At 34.0% G+C, this 26,902-nt stretch overlaps 2 protein-coding genes across 2 annotated transcripts in view; both read right to left on the reverse strand.

Moving 5' to 3' along the window:
- The window catches only part of LOC134692204 (hemicentin-2-like), a 20,947-nt gene extending 16,051 nt beyond the window's left edge, over positions 1-4,896 (reverse strand). The window contains exons 1-3 of the mRNA XM_063552654.1: positions 4,702-4,896; positions 2,313-2,445; positions 644-799 (exon numbers count right to left, since the gene is read on the reverse strand). The gene's annotated coding sequence lies outside the window, so the exon portion shown is untranslated. The remainder of the gene's footprint in view (positions 1-643; positions 800-2,312; positions 2,446-4,701) is intronic.
- LOC134692206 (uncharacterized) lies at positions 651-17,851 on the reverse strand. The gene is made up of 6 exons (XM_063552655.1): positions 17,759-17,851; positions 14,018-14,311; positions 6,613-6,912; positions 4,702-4,901; positions 2,313-2,445; positions 651-799 (listed from the first exon to the last, which is right to left on the reverse strand). The coding sequence occupies exons 1-6, from the start codon at positions 17,823-17,825 to the stop codon at positions 651-653; spliced, it is 1,143 nt and encodes a 380-aa protein (XP_063408725.1). The 5' UTR covers positions 17,826-17,851.
- Positions 17,852-26,902: the final 9,051 nt, after the last annotated feature.

Consider the following 26,902-nt stretch of genomic DNA (forward strand, 5'->3'; position numbering starts at 1 on the left):
CATCTTGACCACAATATTTGTTTTCTTCAAATATAGATATTTGTCAAGGAAACATCCCCATAGATTGATTGATTTTATAGATTGATTGATTTTAAGAATCGATGTTACTGATCTTATGGGTTTAAACTCTATACTAAATTATTTTAAGTAAAGAACTCACAAGCATGTAACTTTTACTCAAACCATGACAATAAATACCCATGAAAACATTAATATCACAGTTATACAATTCTATAACTTATAATACAAGCACTGATTATGATATAATGGCAAAGGAAATGTTATAATTTATAATTATTGCTCTATTTCTATGTGGGTCTCATTGGGGTCTAAGCGTGATGTGGGATTGCTGATTTTTTGTAAGCATGGCACGTGAAAGTCAAATTATTGTGGCGTGAAAACGGAAAATGAGGTCTTGGGGGACACGGGAAATGACAAAAAAATGAGAATTGCTTACGTACATAGTGTAAGCAGGATACAAGAGTCTGACAAAACAGTAAGCGGGATCTTGGATCGAAATCCCCCTTCCTCCCAATGAGCCCCCCTTCAGTGTTGCCTCATATTCACCAATCCAATATATTCATTTGTTACTAAACTATTGCCAACTTATATCATCAGCATGATCAAAATGATTAGGAATTACCTGAGGATCAAGGTTCACTTATAAACTCAACTGTAGTCATTGGATTAGCTCCTAACAATCTACACGTCAGATTTAGTGTTTCTCCTTCATTAATGATATAGTGTCCTGTTACATTATCTATCAACTGGTGCCCTGTTATCTCTAACTCTGGTTTGTCTAAAAATTAAAGAGATGGTAAAATATTCTTAATGTTAATTCAAAGGCAGTAATTATATCTGTATTAGCCGAATTGGAAATGTACCCTATTGGTATACAGGCCCTTAAGTCTTCTGTAGGATTTTGGTTATAATTTTTAATTGAAATAAAAATGAGAGTTTATTATATAATGTTTATAAAGCTAACAAGCAGTTAAATGATGGATTTGCTTCAAATATTAAAATGGTACTATGTAAATTGAATTTTACTCACTTTTAGAAATCATGCAATGTACCTTTTCTAAAAAAAAACATTCAGCCTTCTATAAATAGAACTATAATTTCAATATATGAACTGTGTATAATTGGTGACTTAAATTATAATGTTATATATAATCATAGTATTTAAATTGATAATTTAAAAGAGGAGGCATGCTGTCAAAATAGTGTTATGATTGATATTAAAAATATTTATTTCTTTTTCAATGTTATTATTGTTTAATGTCTATCTTTTTGTCATTTACATGTCTGTCTGTCGGTTGGTTTGTATTTTTGTTTGTTTGGATTTTTTTTAATGTTTATTTAGTTACAATCCTATTGTTTGGATTTTAAACTAATGAAATTCTTATTCTTATTCTAAATTGAGTCATAGAAGTAGTAAAATCAAACACAGGTTATCATGGTTATGTTCTTCTCATATAGTTTAAGATGGTATGATACTAAACATGTTTTAACACTGCTGTTATTTTGTACCGGATGTAAGTCAGGAGCCACTGTCCTTTGTAATATTGTATGTTTTTAAATTTTAGTTCATTCATATGTTTCTGAGTTAATGGGTGACATTAACTTTCACTGAAATAGTACACATTTTTATTTAAGGGCCAGCTGAATTCTGTCTTCTGGTGTTTAATTTTCTCACTGTCAGATAAAGACCCATTGGTGCATGGTCTTCAGCTGTTTTCTGCTCTTTGACATTTCTTTTCTAAATTTTAATGTAAGAAATACAGTTAGGTCAATATCTCTATAAATCAGACCAAAAAAGAACAAACAAGAATGTGTCCAAAGTACGAGGATGCCCTTTGCACTATCATTTTCCATGTTCAATGGACCGTGAAATAAGATAAAAAATATAATTAGGCTTGAAAATTAGAAAGATCATATCATAAGGAACATGTGTACTAAGTTTCAAGTTGATTGGACTTCAACTTCATCAAAAACTACCTTGACCAAAAACTTTAACCTGAAGCGAACGGACGCACAGACCGACGGACGGACGGACGAACGGAGGCACAGCCCAGAAAACATAATGCCTCTCTACTATCGTAGGTGGGGCATAAAAATATTATGGTGTTGAAGACCCATTGGTGGCCTTTGATTATTTGGTAGGCTTGTTGTCTCTTTGACACATTCCCCATTTTCATTCTCAATTTTATTTGATATGAAATATACTTACAATATATATCTGATATTGTCTTTGTAACTATGACAGATCTATTGTTTGAACCCAGAACAACACACTTTATAACTGTACTTACAATATATATCTGATATCGTCTTTGTAACTGTGACAGATCTATTGTTTGTACCGAAAACAACACACTTAATAACTGTACCCTTGTGGTATCTACTGAATGTAATCTTCCATTCTTGGGAGGAACTGAAATATTTCTGAAACAAAGATGAAAAGATGTGAAACTAGCGACAACTTAGACCCTTTAATTGAAAAATGTTCAAATTCATCAATTCAAACTTGATCTGTGTTTTGTGGTAATAAGCATTGTGTATTAGTTTCATAACATTTGGTTGAGGCAAAATCAAGTTAGAAAATGGAAACCAATTTTGGGACGTACAGACTATGTCTGTACAGATTAACAAGGATAAAATTAATGCCCCCTCCCCTACAGAAGGGGCAAAAAAATATATCATGTATATAGAAACTTAAATAAGCAAAAATGATTGGCAAGATAAGATCTACAATGATAAGACATTACAATTTTAAAGATATAAATCAAAGTGCAAAATTAGTTAAAACCAACCATGTAGACTTATATTTATTTGTAGTAATTGGTCTTGTTGATCATTTTTGTGATCCAAAACTTTTCTGTATGTATTATAAGTTTTCAAAATAATAGTCAACAAGAGTGCACAAACTGAAATGTCTCGCCTTCTTTACTAATCCTTGATACTATCTTGATATACCTAAATATAAAGATTTATTACAACTGTCACATGAACTCAACATTAACCAAGAAAAGGAAACATTGATCAATCAACCATGAAAATGAGGTCAAGGTCAGATGAACCATGCAAGGCAGACATGTACAGCTATCAATTCTTCAATACAACAAATATAGTTGACTTATTGCTTATAAATAAAGAAAAACAGACCAAAACACACAAACACTTAAAACTTAGCAATGGACAGTGAAAATGAGTTCAAAGTCAAATAAAACCAGCGTAACCAACATGAAGATCATAACATATGGCCATACACCAAATATAGTTGACCTAATGCATAAAGTATTAGAAAAATAGACCAAAACTGAAAAACTTAACTTTGACCACTCACCACTGAACCATAAAAAAATGAGGTCAAGGTCAGATGACACCTGTCAGCAAGACATGTACACCTTACAATCATGCCATACACAAATTATAGTAGACCTATTGCATATAGTATAAGAAAAACAAACCAAAACACAAAAACTTAACTATAACCACTGAACCATGAAAATGAGGTCAAGGTCAGATGACACCTGTCAGCTAGACATGTTCACCTCACAATCATTCCATACACCAATTATAGTAGACCTATTGCATATAGTATAAGAAAAACAGACCAAAACACAAAAACTTAACTATAACCACTAAACCATGAAAATGAGGTCAAGGTCAGATGACACCTGCCAGTTGGACATGTACACCTTACAGTCCTTCCATACACCGAATATACAAGACCTATTGCTTATAGTATCTGAGATACGGACTTGACCACGAAAACTTAACCTTGTTCACTGATCCATGAAATGAGGTCGAGGTCAAGTGAAAACTGTCTGACAGGCATGAGGACCTTGCAAGGTACGCACATACTAAATATAGTTATCCAATTACTTATAATAAGAGAGAATTTAACATTACAAAAAAACTTAACTTTTTTTTCAAGTAGTCACTGAACCATAAAAATGAGGTCAAGGACATTGGACATGTGACTGATGGAAAGTTCGTAACATGAGGCATCTATATACAAAGTATGAAGCATCCAGGTCTTCTACCTCCTAAAATATAAAGCTTTTAAGAAGTGAGCTAACACCGCCGCCGCCGTAGCCGCCGCTGGATCAATATCCCTATGTCGAGCTTTCTGCAACAAAAGTTGCAGGCTCGACAAAAATGAAAAAAAAGGATAGCTCCTACTAGTATCTGAAGTGCAGTGACAGTTTTGCAGTAAATGGACAATTGGCAGAGCTTTACGTGCTCCACATTTCTTCTCAAGTCAGACATTTTTTTCCTTTTCATAATGGTTTATAAAATAAGGGACAAAACATGCATTTTTACCCAGATATTTTATTTTTAGCCATGTCGGCCATATTGGTCATTGCATATACTTTTGTTTAAATGGTTTTACACTAGTCATTTTTGGGGCCTTTATAACTTACTGTTTGGTGTCTCATCTTCTTATATCTATATTTACCCAGTTGTTTTATTTGTATCAATGTCAGCCATATTGGTCATTGCATACATTTTTTCAACTAAATACCTGAATGAAGATTGTGACCAAGCTTTCGTGTTAAAATTGTAGAATTGACCAAACAGTTTTCAAGTGTACAAGATCAAAAGATAAACACGTAAAATACATTTGTAAATGGAAAAATAAGGAAATTTTCAGAAAATCAAATATGAAGAATGAGTGATAATAACAAATATTACCCCTGTATTAATATTTCCCACAGTTATGTTATATTCCACAACATTTGGTGGCAGTGGTGGAAAAACTTCTTCTGAGCCATTAAACCAATGAATTGTTGCATTGGGGTTAGTATATCCAGTGCTGCATTTATAGGTTTCTGTATATCCTTCATCACCAGAAGTACCTCCAGTCAGTTGAACATTGTCAATGTCAGGACCATCTACAATAAAAGATTATCTCCCCTTATTAGATAAACTTGGTTTATGTCAGGACCATCTACAATAAAAGATTATCTCCCCTTATTAGATAAACTTGGTTTATGTCAGGACCATCTACAATAAAAGATTATCTCCCCTTATTAGATAAACTTGGTTTATGTCAGGACCATCTACAATAAAAGATTATCTCCCCTTATTAGATGAACTTGGTTTATGTCAGGACCATCTGCAATAAAAGATTATCTCCCCTTATTAGATGAACTTGGTTTATGTCAGGACCATCTGCAATAAAAGATTATCTCCTCTTATCAGATAAACTTGGTTTATGTCAGGACCATCTACAATAAAAGATTATCTCCTCTTATCAGATGAACTTGGTTTATGTCAGGACCATCTGCAATAAAAGATTATCTCATCTTATCAAATAAACTTGGTTTATGTCAGGACCATCTGCAATAAAAGATTATCTCCCCTTATTAGATAAACTTGGTTAATGTTAGGACCATCTGCAATAAAATATTATCCCCCCTTAATAGATAAACTTGGTTTATGTCAGGACCATCTGCAATAAAAGATTATCTCCCCTTATTAGATGAACATTGTCAATGTCAGGACCATCTGCAATAAAAGATTATCTTTCTTTATTAGATAAACTTGGTTTATGTCAGGACCATCTGTAATTAAAGATTATCTACCCTTATCAGATAAACTTGGTTTAAGTCAGGACCATCTGCAATAAAAGATTATCTCCCCTTATTAGATGAACATTGTCAATGTCAGGACCATCTGCAATAAAATATTATCTTTCTTTATTAGATAAACTTGGTTTATGTCAGGACTATCTGTAATTAAAGATTATCTACCCTTATTAGATAAACTTGGTTTAAGTCAGGACTATCTACAAGAAAAAATTGTCTTCCCTTATCAGATGAATTTGGTTTATGTCAGGATCGTCAGGTTTTATCTCTTTCTAATAGGATAATTTTGGATAAAATTTTATAGAAGACAGCTTTTTTTAGGCAAATAAAGTTGACTGAGTATGAGATAACTGTATTGTATTTGTAGCATTGCAGATCGCATCTTTTGTCTTTCATTTATACAGAATCTAACTTGTATTTTTTTCTTGGCTGTGTCATGATGAAATAACACTCCAAACCATGCTTGCGGCATATTTTCCTACTTTATGGGAAAGTAAGTTATTGATGTAATGGTTTTTTTAATAACTAAATTCTTTAAAAAAACGCAACTACAATGTAACAATTGTTTTTACTTTATCTGCTGCTAAATTAAAGCCTATAATATTTTCAGCACCACAGTTGACACTTTCCTTTGAATGATATAACATTTATAGAATGTAAATAAACCATATGTCAGTTGATAAGTATCAAGTTGATTCTGTTAAACTGTTTTATATACTTTGAATAGTAAAACAAACAGAATGCAAGGAAATTAATTTTTGTCATCTTTTCATATACTTTATTTTCCCCCTGTCGTTTTTAGGGAGGGTTCACACCCGCCACATCCCTGCCTGAATCCACCAGATATATGTACCGGGTATATCTCTATGCATAAAATAAAGAACACATTAACTGCAATCAATACAAAAGTTTTCTCTACATGAAAAACTATAACTGTACTAAAAGAAATATAAAGACTAACATTTTTTTTTTTTTAAGAATAGTATTACAATAACGTTATGTTAATAGTACTTACAATGTACATCTAAATGTCTTTCGATATCAAATTTATTATAGAAATTTGTCATTACTACACAAGATACAGGCAACCCATTGTATCCTCTATCGATCATTCTATTCACTGCCACAGATTTTGTATAAGTATCTGTTATGTTGTCATACAGAACATTGAAAGTTTCATTAATATTATAGAAATAAACCCATAGCCGGATCAATTCAGGTGCAGGACGACTTCCTATGGACGTGCATGTGTAAGTAACAGTTTCATTTTCTTCTACTGTAAATACACCTTCTAATCTATAGTCAGTTGGTTTTACTGAAAAAGATACAAAAATATAAAAATATGGTACAAGATCATTACATTCAAAACTTAAGAAATAGACATTTAGAAGTATGAATTCCATATTAGAACCACAGTTGATATACTTATAAACACATCAAAGAAAACGTATTTGTTATACATTTTATCATGAATTATTTATAGCTTGACAAATCACACCATTCATCCACGGTATATAATGAAAAACACTCTGCACCTGAAAATCATCTAAAACCTTACAAAACCTCATCTGAAAAAAGATCTGACAAGGACTTTATATTAATAATGCATAGCTGAGAGGGTGATAGAGCAGATTGTTATACCCAGAGAAAACATTGTCAACCGTGGCGAAACAAAGGTTGACAATGCTTTTTCAAGGGGTACCAATCTGTTCTATCACCCTCTCAGCTATGTGTTATTTAATTTATTATACTGAATGTCCTATCTTTATTGTCTTTGAAACATTAATTTTATTTTAAAAGTATTTTCTATGAAGTCATGTACATAACTTTACGGGTATTAGAAAAAACTAAATATGTGAGGCAAGATAATTTATTTTTTTCTATTTTGACAGTCAACTAATAATATCTGAGCCAAAAAGTAAAACTTAAGCATTGTATTTAATAACTTGATGTAAGTTCAATTCATTGTCCTTTAAGTTACCGATTTTTGATTGGTCTGGACGAGAGGGTGACATTTATAAAAATTGTCATCAGCTCAGCTATGTGATAGAGTAAATTAACACCCTTGTATTAGCCAATCAAAATATGGTTTTTTATCGTGAAGTATAATAATCTGAAATAAAATCCTAAATGTTTAACTTCTCAATTAACATTCTGATATATTACTGCTTAGTACAGAAGATTGAAAAGTCTTTGAATATCATCATAAAGCAATCACCAACCAATCAGTTATCTCTAAACCAACCACCAATAAATCAGTTATCTCTAAACCAATTTGCAACCACCAATAAATCAGTTATTTCTGGAGCAACCACCAACCAATCAGTTATCTCTAAAGCAACCACCAACAAATATCAGCTTTTTCTAAAGCAACCACCATCTAATCAGCTTTTTTCGAACGAAACCACTAACCAATCAGTTATTTTTAAAGCAACCACCAATTAATCATTTATTTCTTATGGAACCACCAAACAAATTTTATTTCTAAAGCAGTCACCAACAAATATCAGCTTTTTCTAAAGCAACCACCAACCAGTTAGTTATTTATAAAGCAACCACCAACCAATTTCAGATTTTTCTAAAGCAACCACCAACCATTTAATTATTTCTAAAGCAACCACCAATCAATATCAGTTGTTTCTAATGCAGCCACCAACCATTTCACTTAATTTTAAGGTAGTCACCAATCAATATCAGTTAATTTTAAATCACTGCCACATATCAATCAGTTATTTCTTAAGCAACCACCAATTATCTGTCATTTCTAAAGCAACCAACAATCACTATCAGTTATTTATAAAGCATCCACCAACCAATCAGTTATTTCTTAAGCAGTCAACAATCAATCGTTTATTTATAATGCAACCAACAATTAATCAATTATTTCTAGAGTAATCACCAACCAATCAGTTATTTGTGAGGCAACTACCAATCAATCAGTTATTTATAATAAAACCACCAATTAATCAATTATTTCTAAAGCAACCACCAATTAATCAATTATTTCTAAAGCAACCACCAACCAATCAGTTATTTGTGAAGCAACCACCAACCAATCAGTTATTTGTGAAGCAACCATCAACCAATCAGTTATTTCTAAAGCAACCACATATCAGTCATTACTATCCAAACCACCAGTCTATCAGTTATTTCTAAAGCAACCACGAATTAATCAGTTATTTCTAAAGCAACCATCAACCAATCAGTTATTTCTAAAGCAACCACATATCAGTCATTACTATCCAAACCACCAGTCTATCAGTTATTTCTAAAGCAACCACGAATTAATCAGTTATTTCTAAAGCAACCATCAACCAATCAGTTATTTCTAAAGCAACCACCAATTAATCAGTTATTTCTAAAGCAACCATCAACCAATCAGTTATTTCTAAAGCAACCATCAACCAATCAGTTATTTCTAAAGCAACCACATATCAGTCATTACTATCCAAACCAACAACAGTCAATTGGTCACTAGGGCAACCACCAATCAAACAGTCAATTTTAAATTTAAACTCTACCACCAGTTTACAATTCATTACTTAAGCAACCATCAAATAATCAGTCGTCACTTAACCATCCACAAATCTATCTCCCTTTACTATTTAACAAGCACGAACAAATAAGTCATTTACAATTGCTACTATCAACCAATCAGTAATTACTCAACCAACCACATCATGTTGACTATGGTGGGTAGTTGTCTCCTTGGTTATCATATCACATCTCCTTATCCATTGATAGGTCTGAGACCACAATTATTTTGTAGTGCATTTCTATTAGAACATAAATAAAAATACAGCTGTGCAAAGGTACAACTTACAAGGAGATGACCCATAATTTTTTTTAAATATCAAATGACATTAAAAGAGACTGATCCTAGAAATTAAGATTTTGCCTTCAATATGAAAGCACACAAAGATTGCAAACTTCTTTTCGAATTCTACTAAAAATACTAACAAAAATTTAAGGAATACTTTACAGAAAGAAAACCTTGGTCTTTAAGTCCCAGATACTGGTTAGTAACTAGAGTCTCTCAAGAGCCTGTATCGCTCAACTGACTCTACTTGGGATTTTGAAATCATATAAAAAAAATTGTAAGGGTTCTGTGGAACCCAGTGTCTTGCCAACTTTTGTTGTTAATCACAAACTCAACAAAAATGATGAAAAAAATCAATAAAATTATTCCTCTTGATACTATCTTTGGGTTGTCAGAAGCTTCTGTCCAAGTTTGGTAAAAATCCAGGCTAGTTTAAGAATCTTAAAAATGTTTTAAAAACTTTAACTGCAGACTGTATGAAATGTTAACTGGAAGAAAAACTAAGTCCATTTATAAGAAAATGCGGGGAAAACGGAATTTTATTTTAAAAAATTTACTTCTGGATACTATCTTCTGATCATAAACAAGCTTCTGGCCAAGTTTCATACAATTCCAGGATAGTTTAAGAAAGTTATTAAAATTCTAAAAACTTTTACCACAGAGTGAATATTATGTTTCCTGTCGGAAAAAACTAAGTCTATTTATAAGTAAAATACGGAAAAAATGGATTTTTTTTTTACAAAATTTACTTCTGGATACTACATGTATCTTCTGATCATAATTTAATTAAACAAGCTTCTGGCTAAGTTTCGTACAATTCCATGATAGTTTAAGAAAGTTATAAAAATTTTAAAAACTTTAACCACAGAGTGAATGTTATTATTCCTGGAAAAAAACTAAGTCCATTTAGAGTGGGGTGCTCATTTTCGCCGGGGACACAATTTCACTGTATTAGGATTTTGAGGTGTAAAAACTTCAAAGGATGGCTGAAATGGAAGAAATGTACCGGTAAATTATATTTTAATAACAAATATGATATTTTTTTAAACTGAAATAAAATTGCGGCCCCTACCGAAAATGACCGAAAAACGAACAACGATTTTCGGACAATTTCCTGAATAAAAAATATGATTTCAAAGAAGTATTTCTAAGTAAATATTTGACTGAATGCCCTAATTTTGAATTCTTTACACCTTTGAAATGTCTGTTATTCATCTAAAATGCAATTGATTTGATAAAAAATGTTAAAAGCTGCGGTTATTTGGTTTTAAATAGATGTGTTAAAACGACTGTGTCCCCCATTGACAAAACATCCGGAAATTTCAAGCACCCTTTAATCTAACTTTTCAGATGATTTTTTTCAAATAAACACGTTTTCAAGCTTAAGAATATTTTGCATTTGAAGTTATCTTCATATAGAAATATCAGTATACTTCAAAAACATTTAGACCTGACCATAAACTGTAGAAAACATGGAAAGATGTGGCGAAAATGAGCACCCCACTCTATAAGTAAAATACGGAAAAAAAGGAATTTTATTTTTACAAATTTTACTCCTGGATACTATCTTATGATCATAAACATGCTTCTGTCAAAGTTTGGTAGACATCCAGGATATTTTAAGAAAGTTATTAAAATTTTAAAAACTTTAACCACAGAGTGAATATTTTTGGACGCCGCCGTCAACGCAGACGGAATGTAGGATCCCTATGTCTCGCTTTTTCGACTTAAGTCTAAGGCTCAGCCAAAAATTGATAAAATTTGGCTACAAAGTAACAACACTTTGCCACCACCTCATTAGGAAAGGAACATTTATGCTATGTTTGATTTCATTCAATTCAGTGGTTCTCTAGAAGAAGACTTTTGTTTGCATTTCCCATAGGATAATATGTTAAACAAAGTCACCCCACTGGCGGCCATCTTGGATGTTGGATCAGCTACAATGTAACAACACTTGGTCAACACCTCATAAGGAACATTCATACTATGTTTGGTTTCATTCCATTCAGTGGTTCTCTAAAAGAAGTCATTTGTATACATTTCCAATAGGGTCCTATGTTAAACTAGGTTCCCCGCTGGCGGCCATCTTGGATGATGAAACAGCTACAAAGTAACAACACTTGGTCAGCACCTCATAAGGAACATTCGTGCCATGTTTGGTTTCGTTCCATTTAGTGGTTTTCTAAAAGAAGTCATTTGTATGCATTTCCCATAGGGTCCTATGTTAAACTAAGTCCCCTGCTGGCGGCCATCTTGGATGATGGATCAGCTACAAAGTAACAACACTTGGTAAGCACCTCATAAGGAACATTCATGCCATGTTTGGTTTCATTCCATTTAGTGGTTCTCTAAAAGAAGTAATTTGTATGCATTTCCCATAGGGTCCTATGTTAAACTAAGTCCCCTGCTGGCAGCCATCTTGGATGATGGATCAGCTACAAAGTAACCAATCTCCGGCGCAGAGATCATATCCGTTCCTTACGTGCTCCGCAATACTACACTTAATATGACCTCATATTGAGTGTAGTGTTACAAAGTATTGAACGGAACGGATATGTGATCTCTGCGCCGGAGATTGCAAAGTAACAACACTTGGTGAGCACCTCATAAGGAACATTCATGCTATGTTTGGTTTCATTCAATTCAGTGGTTCTCTAAAAGAAGACATTTGTATGTATTTCCGATAGGGTCCTATGGTAAACTAAGTCCCCCGCTGGCGGCCATCTTGGATGATGGATGGCTGCAAAGTAACAACACTTGGTCAGCACATCATTAGGAACATTTATGCCATGTTTGGTTTCATTCCATTCAGTGTTTCTCTAAAAGAAGTCATTTGTATGCATTTCCCATAAGGTCCTATGTTAAACTAAGTTCCCCGCTGGCGGCCATCTTGGATAATTGATTGGCTACAAAGTAACAACACTTGGTCAGCACCTCGTAAGGAACATTCATGCCATGTTTGGTTTCATTCCATTCAGTGCAGGTGTTCTAGTAGAAGTTCAAAATGTAAAAAGTTAACGATGACAATGACAACAATGACGACGGATGGTGGACGATGACGACGGACGACAAACGCCAAGTGATGAGAAAAGCCCACTTGGCCCTTCAGGCCAGGTGAGCTAAAAACAAATTTGACAGATAAATAATTATTTCATTTAAGGTAAATGACATTTAATGATATTTTAATATATAAATCAACGTTTTTAAATATCAGCCAAACTAATGTTACAAACATAAAATGGAAATTATTGTCAAAATATTAAACACAAAAACAAATTATGTGCATCTCATTGTGAAATTGTTTTAAAAAAAACACTAAATACGATGAAAATATTTGAAATTAGTGTATTCCATCAACCATATACAGCCTATTTCAAGCTGATCAACTGATTGATAATACAATGATTGACTTATACCCTGAAGTGAGACTTTAATATTGCATATTGGTAATGTTGATAATGTATTAAAGGTGATAAAATCTAGACTACAGGGATGTGACCCAGCCATGCACTTTTAAAATCTATAATAAACCTCTCTTGGCTAAAAGTTTAATTTCAAGATATAAATCTTATCATTGCTTATAAACATTTGAAATGAAGAAAATTTTTATATGTGAATAAAACTGTTTTAAATTTTTAACATTTACATTTACTCTGTTTACCGAAGTTAATAAAAAAAAGTCTGAATTGGGCATGATTATTCGTTTACATAATCATTGAAAATGAGTCTACTTATTTATCTGTATAAATCATGTAAATAGGGATTGCATAGGATATACTTATAGATTATCGTTGATCATCTCAACGAGATTGATTTTCTCGCTTGAGCTGGAACAGCGAAAGTGAGAAAAGCAATCGAGTTGAGATGACCAATGATAATCTATTTATCGCTATTTTACCTATGACGACGTTGTCAATTTCATCATGTGCATGTCAATTACGTTAGCAACGCCACGTGGCCTCCTTAGTTTCTAGTGATAATTATTCCATCTCAAGCGAGTAGAATGATATGAAAATTATCACAAAAAATGATCAAACGAAAAATGCACAAAATAGCGATAAAAAAATTTAATGCAATTTAATCCTATTACAATGTAATATTCTGCAATTCCTGTTATATTTAAAATATTTATTTGCATTAACTACAGGAACTTAGTTTTATTGTGTTTATTTATAAGTTAAAAGTTGAAACAAAAATTTGTTTGCCAGAAGAAAAATGTATATCCTTCCCAATGATTTACATGATTTATAATTACATGAATATCTAAGATAAAATTAAAAAAAATAAAATAAATTGGCTTCCTAAAAAAATAATTTTGCATAAACTTTTAGTGCTCTTTAATGTTTGGGGTCATAAAAGAATCATTCCATGTATGTTGGTTCTTTTAAGCTAGCAGGGTTTATCCAGCTAGTTTCAACAGTGGGGTTCCAACCCAGGATAAAGAAGGGTGTCTAACTAAATGTCACAATATATATATACAAAAGCATTGATCATAAACCAAAGGTTCAAACCCCAGGTACCACATCCATCCCCTGGATCCCCCACTGACTAGAGAACTAAATATGTTTATCAAAATGATTTTTAAATATGATCTACCTACAACTCAAATATATGACAGCCCAGGACTCATACTCTCCTCCATCTGTTGAGTTAACTGACTGACAAGTAATGTTCTGTCCGTCATCCCCTCGCACAGCCATGATTGTGAAGTTTACTGAGTAACTTCCATTATTCAGCGTTGTTTCATTGTAGAAGGTATTATTATACATCAATGTTAATTTATCCAGCTCAGATGTACATGTTACAGTTAAACTTCTACCCTCATAGCCATGAACTTCCTGTCGGCCATCTTGGGATGTAACAACACCCTCTATCACTGGTACCTGTGATATACCTGTTAAAATATAATACAGATAGATCAGTGATCAGTCAAGAAGGTTTATTTGTAAACCTTACATTTGCAAACTAGAGGATTATCATAATGGGCAGTTGAAGAATAACATTTTGATATTACTGAATAAGAAGTCAGTTATTTTAGTGAAGTGTTTGTGTGGGCTTGCTAATAACTTACCAACAATAACTGTCAGATTAGCGTGGCTTCTATAATATCTAGACTTCTTGTAGGAGCTGTGTAACACACGTCAGACATAGACCATGGGTTAGAACAGGAAGCCCCGAATTGCAAGATCTCACTTCCGGCTAAGTATATATATTTCTCCTGAGAGTAGGAGCACCTCTGAGATTCACTACACTCCTCCCTGTCATATTCTTTTTATTGACCATTCTCGGAATTTTGAAGGCAATTGCAGTAATGTTCCTATCCACAGAATTTTCATTTTTATCCATGTCTTGATATACATAACACGTTATTGCGAATTTCCACATATTAAAATTATAATTCAATGTTATTAAATGTTAATGACTTGTAGGAACGACAGGTGTGGCTGTGAACGTTCCTTCACCATTCCGATCTCCTTCCTTACACAAAACTTTAGGTGAACAGCACAGCTGTCGCACACTAGAATTCTGCATAATATGAATTACTCCTATTCTTGATCATCCTATCCTTACACAAAATCCTAGGTGAACAGCACAGCTGTCGCACACTAGAATTCCGCATAGCATAAATTACTCCTGATTCTTCATCCTCCTATCCTTACACAAAATCTAGATGGACAGCACAGCTGTCGCACACTAGAATTCCGCATAACACAAATTACTCCTGATTCTTCATCCTCCTATCTCATTCCTTCCACCAAGGAATTTTATTACATATATACACATAAATATCCATCATTTACACATTCTTTAAATCCTTTTAAAGAAGTAATATTGCTATAAGTCCACATAAAAAAAATATGTACATATATATATAAGAAGTCACAAGTATTTATATATCACTGTAATTTATAGATTTTCTTTGAATTTTCGGTAGTAATTTTGAAAACATCTTCAATGGGTTGTTGTAAAAGTTCAGATATTTTAAGTGCTACTGCATGAACGGAGTAAGGATTTCCAATGGTGTGAGAATGAAGTGGAATATATGGAGCATCTGATTCCAAAACTAAACGTGTAATGCCAAAAGTTTTCACAATTTCTACAATATTTGAGTATCGATCCTTCAAAATAAATGGAGTTATGCCAAAAACAATGTTAGAGAACTGACTGACGGCTGCTGAGTACAGTTGAGTGGAACAAGTGAAACAATGCCAATGAATTAATTGGTCTGGTTTGCATATTTCACTTAGAATGGCCAAAACATGTTCATGTAGTGATGGTTTTCCTCTTGAGTGTATGACGATAGTTAAATTCAATGCTGCTGCCAAATAAAGTTGTTTTGTATAATCCCTCTTTGAATGAACTTTGTCTTGTTCTGCAATTAACAACTTTGTCTTATACTGTTCTATTAATGCAGAAGTGTCGCCTTGTGCTGTTGGTTGCTTTTCTGGAGTTTCTTCCTCTGGACTAACTTCAACTGTGCCATTCCTTATCAATGGGTCCCAAATCGTGTTTGGTACACCTTCTATCATCTTTAGATTTTCTAATGTCAAGGTGCCTTTAATTTTTCTTGCTTTTATAATTAAATTGGCTCTGGCCTCCCCTATGTCTCTAATTCCCATTAACTCTTCTTTTGTTGCAGTATTGATGTTAATTGTCGACATCTTCACTTTTATTTAATACACAATAATTACTTCTATACTAAATAATTTTTAAGACAATATTAAATACAATTATAACTAATTTGTATATTCACTGCAACTGTTCACCAATTTCACAACTATATTTACATAGGCAGAAAAAAAAAAAAAAAAATGTTTTAATTACAGCCAGCACAGCTGACTCACTCAATACACCTCAATTAATTTTAACACGGCCAGCACCGCTGACACGATCATGTAATTTAGTTTCACTTTTTTATTTTTTATTTTTTTTTTCTATTAAGATTTCAGTTTATCTTCTAATGCTATTATGTTTTGTCTCAAGTATGCTCAATCAAAAATACAAAAATAAAAAATTTACTTTAATCAATATGATTAATCATAAATATATATATATAGAGAGAATGAAGACAATTACAGCAAAAATAACACCAAAAAACACAACACAGATAAATATAACACCCAAGTACAACAAATGAAGTATGTGTGTATTTTTTTTATTTTTTTTTTTTATTTCAATGTACACAATTAGACTAATATAACTATTCTGAATATATATATAGCATCAAACCATTATCTTTCTTGCTTTGTAATATATATTCAATTACAAACATGTATATCACACAAACTGAATATAATATGTGGTATACTTTTATTATATACCCCAAAGAAAAATATACACACTGTAATAGTATCTGCAAATTGCTCAATTATGTCTATTTCTAATATCTTTTATTAGTTTAAATTAAACAAACAACAAACATTAGGACAGCACTACTGTCTCAATAATTATATATTTTTGAATTTTGATAATTGGCCAGTACTACTGACTCAGATTAAATAAAAATTTGCCAAAAGACAATTTCAATCTTTTTATTATTGTCTCCCTTTTCGTGTAATAACAGGTTTTGTTTTTTACAATTGTCTCCCTTTTCGTGTAAAAACTGGTTTCGTTTTTACAATTGTCTCTTTTCGTGTAACAACTTTTTGTTTGTTTTTATAATTGTCTCCCTTTTGGTGTAACAACTGGTTTTTGTTTTTATAATTGTCTCCCTTTCGTGTTACAAACTGAAATTCAGTTCATACCGTTTATATTTTATTTGTTTTCACCTTTATTCAAGTGAAGTGAGTATATTCAATTCAATGGTTCAAAGTTTTATTGGTAATGGTGTGGAAATAATGCGTGAATGTTTAATTCACAGGGATAACACGGTTCAATTGACAAATTTGACCCGCGAAAATCAAAATTTCAACACGACACGTTTCGCGTTGAAAAGACTATTTTCCACTTGTGTCAGTTACTTTTACATCTGACACCAGTGAAGTGTTTGTGTGGGCTTGCTAATAACTTACCAACAATAACTGTCAGATTAGCGTGGCTTCTATAATATCTAGACTTCTTGTAGGAGCTGTGTAACACACGTCAGACATAGACCATGGGTTAGAACAGGAAGCCCCGAATTGCAAGATCTCACTTCCGGCTAAGTATATATATTTCTCCTGAGAGTAGGAGCACCTCTGAGATTCACTACTTTTAAGTTACAATTTTAAGTCTCAAACTAAAAGAATAAGTAACAACCATTACAAAGCCAAAATTTATGTTAACCTTGGTGATGATAATTGATTTATAATGCAGGGATTTTAAATCAATGAACTAGTTATCTTATAAACAAAATACAAACCTTGCAGTTTTCCAACAGTAAGTATGAATATCACAAAACAAAGGTAATCATGAAGTCTAAAAGTCATAGTGTGTGTCCATCAACTAAAAATATTTACAATAACCTGATTAAAAAACAAATTCTGTGTCCAAGCTTGCTTTCAAAAATCTTATAATGTTCCGTACTACATGTTGGACTTTCTATAATAAAGGTCTTTAATTAACCCTGTAATTCAGTGGTTGTCGTCTTCTTTATCATGTGTTACTTATGTTTTTCTTGTTAATTTTTTAGTAAATACTAGGTCATTAGTTTTAAAGTTTGAATTGTTTTACAGACTACATTTCATTTGTGATCTTTGTTTTTCGGAGCCTTTTATAGCTGACTATAGTAACCAGTATGGGCTTTACTCATTAATGAAGGCTGCATGGTGACTTATAGATGTTTTAAAATGTGTCATTTAGGCTGTTGAGGATAGTTGTCTCATTGGCAATTATACTACATCTTCTTTTTATACTTTCAGATTTCTCTGTTCCTTAATCATGTTAATAGTCAGATGAATTATACAGAATACAGTTATTACATACACATTCATAATCAGAGGCGGATTAAGACTGTTTTTCAAGGAGCCTGCCCCCACCCCCCTGCCCTTTTGAGGCCCCCTCTTATGAAAATTCCTGGATCCGCCACTGTTAATTTGCAAGCTGAATTTCTATTGGCTGATAATAATTACCAGAAAAGAAAGCAATTCAAAATATTGTCAGATTCTTGAAAGCAAAGTTTGCAATTTTACACAGGATCTATATTTTAATAAAAATGAAAAACTAAAATATTACATGTACTTTGAAAAGCACATTCTCAAACATATACAATTTGCCACATATTCATAGTATCCAATATAAGTAAAAATTTGTAAGGGTTCCGCGGAACCCAGTGTCTCGCCTACTTTTGCTGTAAATTGCAGGCTCAACAAAAAATGAGGAAAAAAATCAATAAAAAAATTCCTCTTGATACAATCTTTTGATTGTAAGAAGCTTCTGTCCAAGTTTGGTAAAAATCTAGGATAGTTAATGAATCTTATTAATGTTTTGAAAACTTAAACTGCCGACTGTATGTAATGTTAACTGGAAGAAAATCTAAGTCCATATTTAAAAGTAAAATACAGAAAAAATGGAGTTATCTTTTTACAATATTTACTTCTGGATACTATTTTATGATCATAAACAAGCTTCTGTCAAAATTTTGTTCAAACCAAGGATAGTTTAAGAAAGTTATTAAAATTCTAAAAAGTTTAACCACAGAGTGAATGTAATGTTTCCCCGCAGAAAAAACTAAGTCCATTTATAAGTAAAATACGGAAAAAATGGAATTTTATTTTTACAAAATTTACTTCTGGATACTATCTTATGATCATAAACAAGCTTCTGTCCAAGTTTGGTAGAAATCCAGTATAGTTTAAGAAAGTTATTAAAATTTCAAAAACTTTAACCACAGAGTGAATATTTGTGGACGCCGCCGCTGACGACGCCGACGGAAAGTAGGATCGCTTAGTCTCGCTTTTTCGACTAAAGTCGAAGGCTCGACAAAAATCATTGTTTTCCATCATTAAATCTATCGAAATAAATGTAACAAGATCTAGAGTGCTCATGTACGAAATGTCTTGACTGCATCACTGATCACCATTGAAATGATGTTAGATGTCTTAAATATAAAGATGTTATCCCCAGTGTCACCTGAACCACGCCAAATGAACATATTGTACATTTCTATCATCCCATGATACACCAACTTTAGTTAACCTTCTGCTTGAAGAATCTGAGAAATCAATTTAATAATTAAATAATTAAAACTTAACATTTAATTACCTGTTAGCCTGCTGTTAACCTTCAAAATCAGGTCAAGATCAGCTGAACCCTGCTAGAAGGACATGCACACCATACAATCAGATTATAATACACTTTAAAAAGCTCATAAAAGTTCATTTACACAAAAAAAGTAGATTCTAGATTTCTTCATGTTCTTTTCTTCCTCTATTTTTGTAAAATGAGATATCTAAAACTATCAATATTTTTTAGCTTATTTTCTCTTTAACTAATACTCTTCTAAATTACATGTATATGTATTCACCTGTAGAAAGCTTATTAAAAATGGTATTTCACTTCCTAAATTTTATGGTAATATTGTACTTAAAGCGAGGAAATCACTATGTGATCCTTGTTAACTCATCGAACCTTTAAACAAACTTATAAGTTAGGGTTATCGTACCAATATTGTAATTAGATCTCTGAATATAGTTCACATTGGCACTAATATTGATTTTGTCATTAGCAAATTAAAACATAACTAAATTTCATTATCTTTTCAGGCGAGATGTATAGAGACACAGACATGTTAACTTAAACTGTAGTCAAACAACTTAAAAATTGGTTATATGATTTGAAATTATATCCAATGTATTGCACAAAGTGCAATACACTCTGCTATTGTGAATTATCACCCCCACCCACCCACCCCACAAAAAAAATAATCCCATTTATTTTTGCTTTTGTGCATTACACTATACAGTGAATATTAAGCACGAAAAATATTTGAAGAAATTTTCTTTTTAATTTCTGAAACATGAAATGAGAAAAAATAGTCTAATGAAGTTTGCCACTGTAGTTATGCATTTAAATTAATACATCATAAAAGTCTTAAAATATAAAATGACATCATGCATGTAGTCATGGCTAACAAATAGTAACTTCTAAAAATAAATTGACAGCTAATCACCTCAAGAAGGTTATCAATTCTTAATACATAATTTTCAAGCAGTGTAAATGAGGTCATCAAATATTGTTGTTGATGAATGAGATTGGATTACCTCCCTTAGACTGCTTTTAAATTGTCTTAATAATTGTCCTTTTACATTGTACCAGAAAAAACCTTGTTTTTCCTCCTTTTTTGCAAATTTTGTAAATCTGAAATGGTTCATTTTCTGAAGGAATCTATAGCTACATGAAATTTACCTACTTTCTATTTTCGACTGTAAACTCAATTTAATAGCAACAGTAAAGTCAACATTTTTTAAGAAGACCCAGCTATACTGTTTCACCTAGTTATTTAATTATTGCTACAGTAAGGGAGCAATCATATACCTTCAAGGGGGTTATGGGTTGTATTATTTTTTAAGATTTTTTAACCCTATCAATTATATTTTTTTTTTACAAAATTTAACTTAAAATATACATGTATGTGAAGTTAGCAGCCGGTTCGTTATTCGATATTCGATATTCAATATCCAACCGGCTGCTAGCAGTCGGTTGGATATTCAAAATTTTGTTGAAAATCATGAAAAAAAAGAAATACTTGATAACATTAAAAACATGATTTTCATAGTTAAGATGACTGATATTAAGATACGTAGGAACTTATCAAAATGACCTCTTCAAGCTGTTGTAAGTTCTCGTTGTCCTCGAATATAAACCCTTTTCTAGGTTGCGAATTTGTCTTTATATAATATAAATTGGTGTCAATAAAAAAACTGCAAAGATTTACTTTTATACATGATAATTCTTAAAACAATAAGAAAAACCGCATACTCTAGAAAACATTAAGAACTATAAATAGAAATATTTATGGAACGCCCAAAAAAGAAATATATAGTGAAAACCTACCTGAGACCGCTTAAATGAGGTTGAGACCCCCCTGGTCTTTCAATGACTATAAAAGTCAACCAAATCATTGACTCTGTATATATGAAGGTTGTATTAGATGGATTTTTGAGAATAACGTCATCTTCAATATCTACGGAGGGCTAAGATTGTCACTTTTCAGTCAAAAAATGTCAATTTTTTAGGACAAAGGGCACAGGGTTATGGTGAGAGCCCCCTGATCTCTCAATCTTTCTAATATTTTACAGACATTTAGTCAATAGGTAGATACAAACGTGACTAAAAGGAATTTGGGTACACTTCCTGTCTTCTATGTTTACGGTACGCCCAAAGTGCCAGTTGGATATTCAAATTTTATATCAAAAATCGACCCGAGACCGCTTAAATGAGGTTGAGACCCCCCTGGTCTTTCAATGACTATAAAAGTCAACCAAATCATTGACTTTGTATATATGAAGGTTGTATTATATGGATTTTTGAGAATAACGTCATCTTCAATATCTACGGAGGGCTAAGATTGTCACTTTTCAGTCAAAAAATGTCAATTTTTTAGGACAAAGGGCAAAGGGTTATGGTGAGAGCCCCCTGATCTCTCAATCTTTCTAATATTTTACAGACATTTAGTCAATAGGTAGATACAAACGTGACTAAAAGGAATTTGGGTACACTTCCTGTCTTCTATGTTTACGGTACGCCCAAAGTGCCAGCTAGATATTCAAAATATACAGCGAAAACATACCTGAGACCGCTTAAATGAGCGTGAGACCCCCTGGTCGTTCAATGTTTATAAAATTTAATTAAATCATAGACGCTGTGTATATAAAATTTGTACTAGAAAGAATTCCCAGAATATTGTCAAATTATATATTGATGGAGGCCTTTTATTGTCACTTTTCAGCTACATATTGTCAAACTTTTAGGACAAAGGACACTTGGCAATAGTAAGAATCCCCAATCTCTCAATCTTTCTCATATTATGCAGACATTCAGTTTATAGGTAGATAAACATTAAAACCTTATTCTTGAAGGGGCAACTATCCCCACTTGGGGTTTTGAGATATTAAACAAGCCGCTGACCACCAATTTGGCAAAGAGAGGGACCGAATGAGCTCTTCAAATTGTGAGCTATTGGATGAACAAAAACAGGCGTACCGGATATGATTACCATGAGTTTTATGTTTTTTGACGACAGATCAAAAACAGGGTCTAAAAACCTTGAATTGGGGATAGTGGTTTTGGGTGACCTCAATTGATTTTATCTTGGATTGTTAGGATAAAGACATTGATCCAATAGCTAAAAAAAGATCGATCTTTTCAATTTAATTTTATTAAAAATCAAGCAGAAATGCACGTGATTTTTTTTAACCTTTTGATAGATGTATGCCTATGGTTTCAGAAAACCAACGCTTAGGGGCGTTCAAACAAACGCTTAGATGTGTTCGAGCCATCGCTTAGGGGGGTCATGGCAACGCTATAAATAAATGACGTTATACAAAGTACAGACACGAAACAGTGTGAGGCGCTCGCCAGGGAGTTGCAATAGATCAAGCGGAAGATTCATGCCAGTAACATGCAGCATCGCCTCGAGAAGATTGTACTCAACCAGGACCTTTCAAAGGTGTTAATCCTGTGGTTGAGGCTCAGCGAGAGGCAGCTTCAGCAATACCAAAACGATTGTATACCTTTCTGCAGCAGTGACAGTCCTCCCTCCTCCACCGAGAAGATTGTACTCAACCAGGACCTTTCAAAGGTGTTAATCCTGTAGTTGAGGCTCAGCGAGAGGCAGCTTCAGCAATACCAAAACGATTGTATACCTTCCTGCAGCAATGACAGTCCTCCCTCCTCCACCACCAAAGTTTGCCTACCCACTACCCATTGCACTTCCTTCAGACACCATCCTCGGACCTCGAGCACAGCAGTATTTGCAGCTCAGTAACAATCCTTCCGCCGACCACACCTTTATATCGCGATCTGAAAACGATGGTATCGTCATCGGAAGCTAACCAGTTACTTCTGACGGTGATGATATTTCGGGAATGCTCTGAGGTACAAAGGAACCCTTGACCTCTTGGAACTCATGGTGAAAAAAGAAACCAGAATCGTTTGAGCCCGAAGTTTTTAAAATCTTGTCGACTATGCAGAGATCCTGAACAGTTTCGGTGCCATAAATCGACAAGGCAATTGACCCTCTCTAGAACCCGAAGGCGATAAAAAGTTACAAGTGGACGAATACCGTATAGCGGGTTATTTTCGCGGGTGTAAAATTTCGCGATTTTCATCGAATAAGGTATACGAACTATTTTGGCGGTTAATATTTTAGCGGATTCAACATTTTTAACATTACCTTTGCATGTACACTTTTAAATTGGCGGAATTTATTTTGGCGATTTTGTTCTATCCGCGAAAATAAGCGAAAATTTACACCCCGCGAAAATAACCCGCTATACGGTATTGTGTCGCACATCTAAAGCAAGATAAGCATTGTAGCGGACTGCAAACCGTTTTTCTACACTCTGACTTTAACTAGCTCCTTCATATATCACCTGGATCTGTGTAACACTGCCGACAGTGCTTGAAATAATGGTGTGCGCATCGAGATTGTGGCGATCCTCGATGCCATGAAGAAAGGTGAACACATCAGCACCAAGGAATATAAGCAATTCCATCGTAGTATCCTGTAAATAAATGATTAAGGTTTTGCTCGAAAGTATGCATACGGCGGTTGTTTGTTTGACACTATCGCCGGTATTGCTGGTCGCATGTTCACCTCCTCTGCTGCCAAGGCCTTGGAAAGTAAGACTATGAGCGCTTACACCAATGCAGCCATGATAGGAGTTGAAAGGGGGTAGCCAAAGTCGTCGACCATGTCGTTGAAAAAGTGACCCGCCTTCAAAAACCCAGTGTCCAGCGCAGCAAGCCCAATCAACAGCTCAGTATTAAACGCAATAAGTCCCACAACCAACCACAGTTAAACAATCTCATCTCCCGTGGCATCGCTACCGTCCATGATTTTGTTTAAAGCTATCACTAAATCCATAATGTCTGACATCCTTACAATCACAGTAGGGTTAACCTACGATGGAATTCTTAAGACATATTAATACCAGGTTCACGAATTCGTACCTTAAGCCGGCGCCCTACTTACCAACTCTAAAGCGGAGATCCGAATCAACATTGAAACGCAAGACATGTTCCTTCACCCAATCGAGCGTTATTTCTTAGTAGAAGGAAGACTTCAAAATCACGACGGCACTGCATATGCAGACGTTGATTTCATTCACAATGGTACCATGTATCTCTTCAAAACTACTGTGGATTCATTTATTTTCGTGGGTACCAATTTTCGTGGATTATGGAAAACTTGCAAGTTCGTGGATATTTAATTTCGTGGTTTTGCCGAAGTCTACATACAAGCCTATAGACAATGTGTTATTCGTTGAACATTTAATTTCGTGGTTCGTCAGTACCCACGAACGCCACGAAAATTGGTATCCCACGAATAATAATGAATCCACAGTATATGATATCGACTCTCCGGTCAGCAGATTGAACACATTAACGACCCCGGCATCGCCACCACTATGCTGGGAATGTAAATCTTCCTTGACGACTTCTTCAAAACGCAGGGTCTCAACCGACTGTGGTATAAGGATTCTTCTACCGATGCCGAGACTGAGAACACTGGATTTACAGCCTAGAATGAATACGTTATCACCAAGACCACCAACAAAGGATCGTACTCGTTTGCCATTCCCCTGAAACATATTATGGGATTATTACTATAAAATAGTGTACGGGTTCAGGCACGAACTTCCACTCGTTCGCTATTCAGATGCCAATGCCATTACGAGGGCTGCCGCCGTCAATAACGTGGCAAAAATAATCCTGTATAAGATCTCTTGGGTTCTCTCTCACAAAGTGTCCATGTCACCCTCAAAGCTGAACGCGACTCAGCCGTCGACTTTAATGCGTGATTTTTACAAAACAAGGTTGCCAGAGTGTTCAAGGAGGCTGTAGACTTCAGAAAGAAATTCTACAACATTGAAAACCTTCTCAGTAACGGTGGTGTCAACCCCTCTGATTTTATTTACCTATAGCCGCTGTTTGTGATCGTAGTAAGTCATTCGCCCGAGTGGACTTCCAGAGTCGAGCAAAATTATAGCGTAATGTTCCCGCCAACACCGAAGCTTTTTTATTTCCAATCTCCGAAGGAGTCCGCCAGTTCGAATCGGACGGTCAGAAGATGAACGTCTTTATTTAATGAATACTAGTAAATGGACACCACACTGTTGCAGCAAATTGTCGACCACACAGACTAAAAGCAAGGGTTTTCCATCCTTGTCCCTGTAAACGATAGCCGCATTTTACCCGGTGCACCCCTACAATTTAAGGAATCGAACACCGTATTGGGATTTAAGCGACAGCTCTACACATTTGATCAGGCAACAAACGGTTACGAAGAGATTGAATACATTGTGAGCATCAGCAGTATCAACTTGGTGAACAGTGGCATCATCAATGTAAGCTACGTAAACTCTACCCAACAGTCCAATATCTACAGCTTTTCAATCGCATGCAGACATACCATGTCACCATTCGTTTATCCCACACAAAGCTGCAAGCTTAAGGTAAACACAAGATGTGATTACCCCGCAACAGATTGAAAAGCTCACCAAGCTCCTACGAAACGTTTCTAGTGGTACGACTATGGAAATAAGCACTACCCAAATTGAAGAAAAACATTCAAAAAGAAAGTGGATTCCTACCCATGTAAGCGGTAAGGGCAATGCAAGTCCTACCTATGTTGGCGAACACAATTCTGCCAGCATGAGGTTTTGAAACCCTAAGTTGCCTGGTTGAAATAGCCGTCAGCAATGCATTTGGACCTGGAATTTACATCAAAAGGGGTGCTTGAGTGAGCTGTGTGAAGGTGCCTTGTAAAGGTCTGTAAATCTTCCACGTCACCTTTGGTGCCTGTTTGTACTTGAAACAAGGTCCTCGATTCTACTAGGGTTCTGCTTTGGTCCTAGAAGCAAACAGTCCGTTCAACAGCATTCCCCTTTTAATACAATATTTATATATATAGAATCTATGATGTGGTTGAATTTAATGGACATTGAAATACAAGGGGGCTCTCACCATAACCCTGTGCCCTTTGTCCTAAAATTTTGATAATTTTTAGCTGAAAAGTGACAATATAAGCCCTCCATAGATATCGAATATGACAATATTCTAGGCAATCCTTCTAATACAACCTTTATATATACAGAGTCTATGATTCAATTAAATTTTATGGACATTGAAAGACCAGGGGGGTCTCAACCTCATTTAAGCGGTCTCAGGTAGGTTTTCACTATATATTTTGAATATCCAACTGGCACTTTAGGCGCTCCGTAAACATGAAAGACAGGAAGTGTACCCAAATTCCTTTTAGTCACGTTTGTATCTACCTGTTGACTAAATGTCTGCTTAATATTAGGTAGATTGAGAGATCAGGGCGCTATCACCATTGCCC

The sequence above is a fragment of the Mytilus trossulus genome, chromosome 12 (genome assembly GCF_036588685.1).
Source record: "Mytilus trossulus isolate FHL-02 chromosome 12, PNRI_Mtr1.1.1.hap1, whole genome shotgun sequence".
Lineage (NCBI taxonomy): Eukaryota > Metazoa > Mollusca > Bivalvia > Mytilida > Mytilidae > Mytilus > Mytilus trossulus.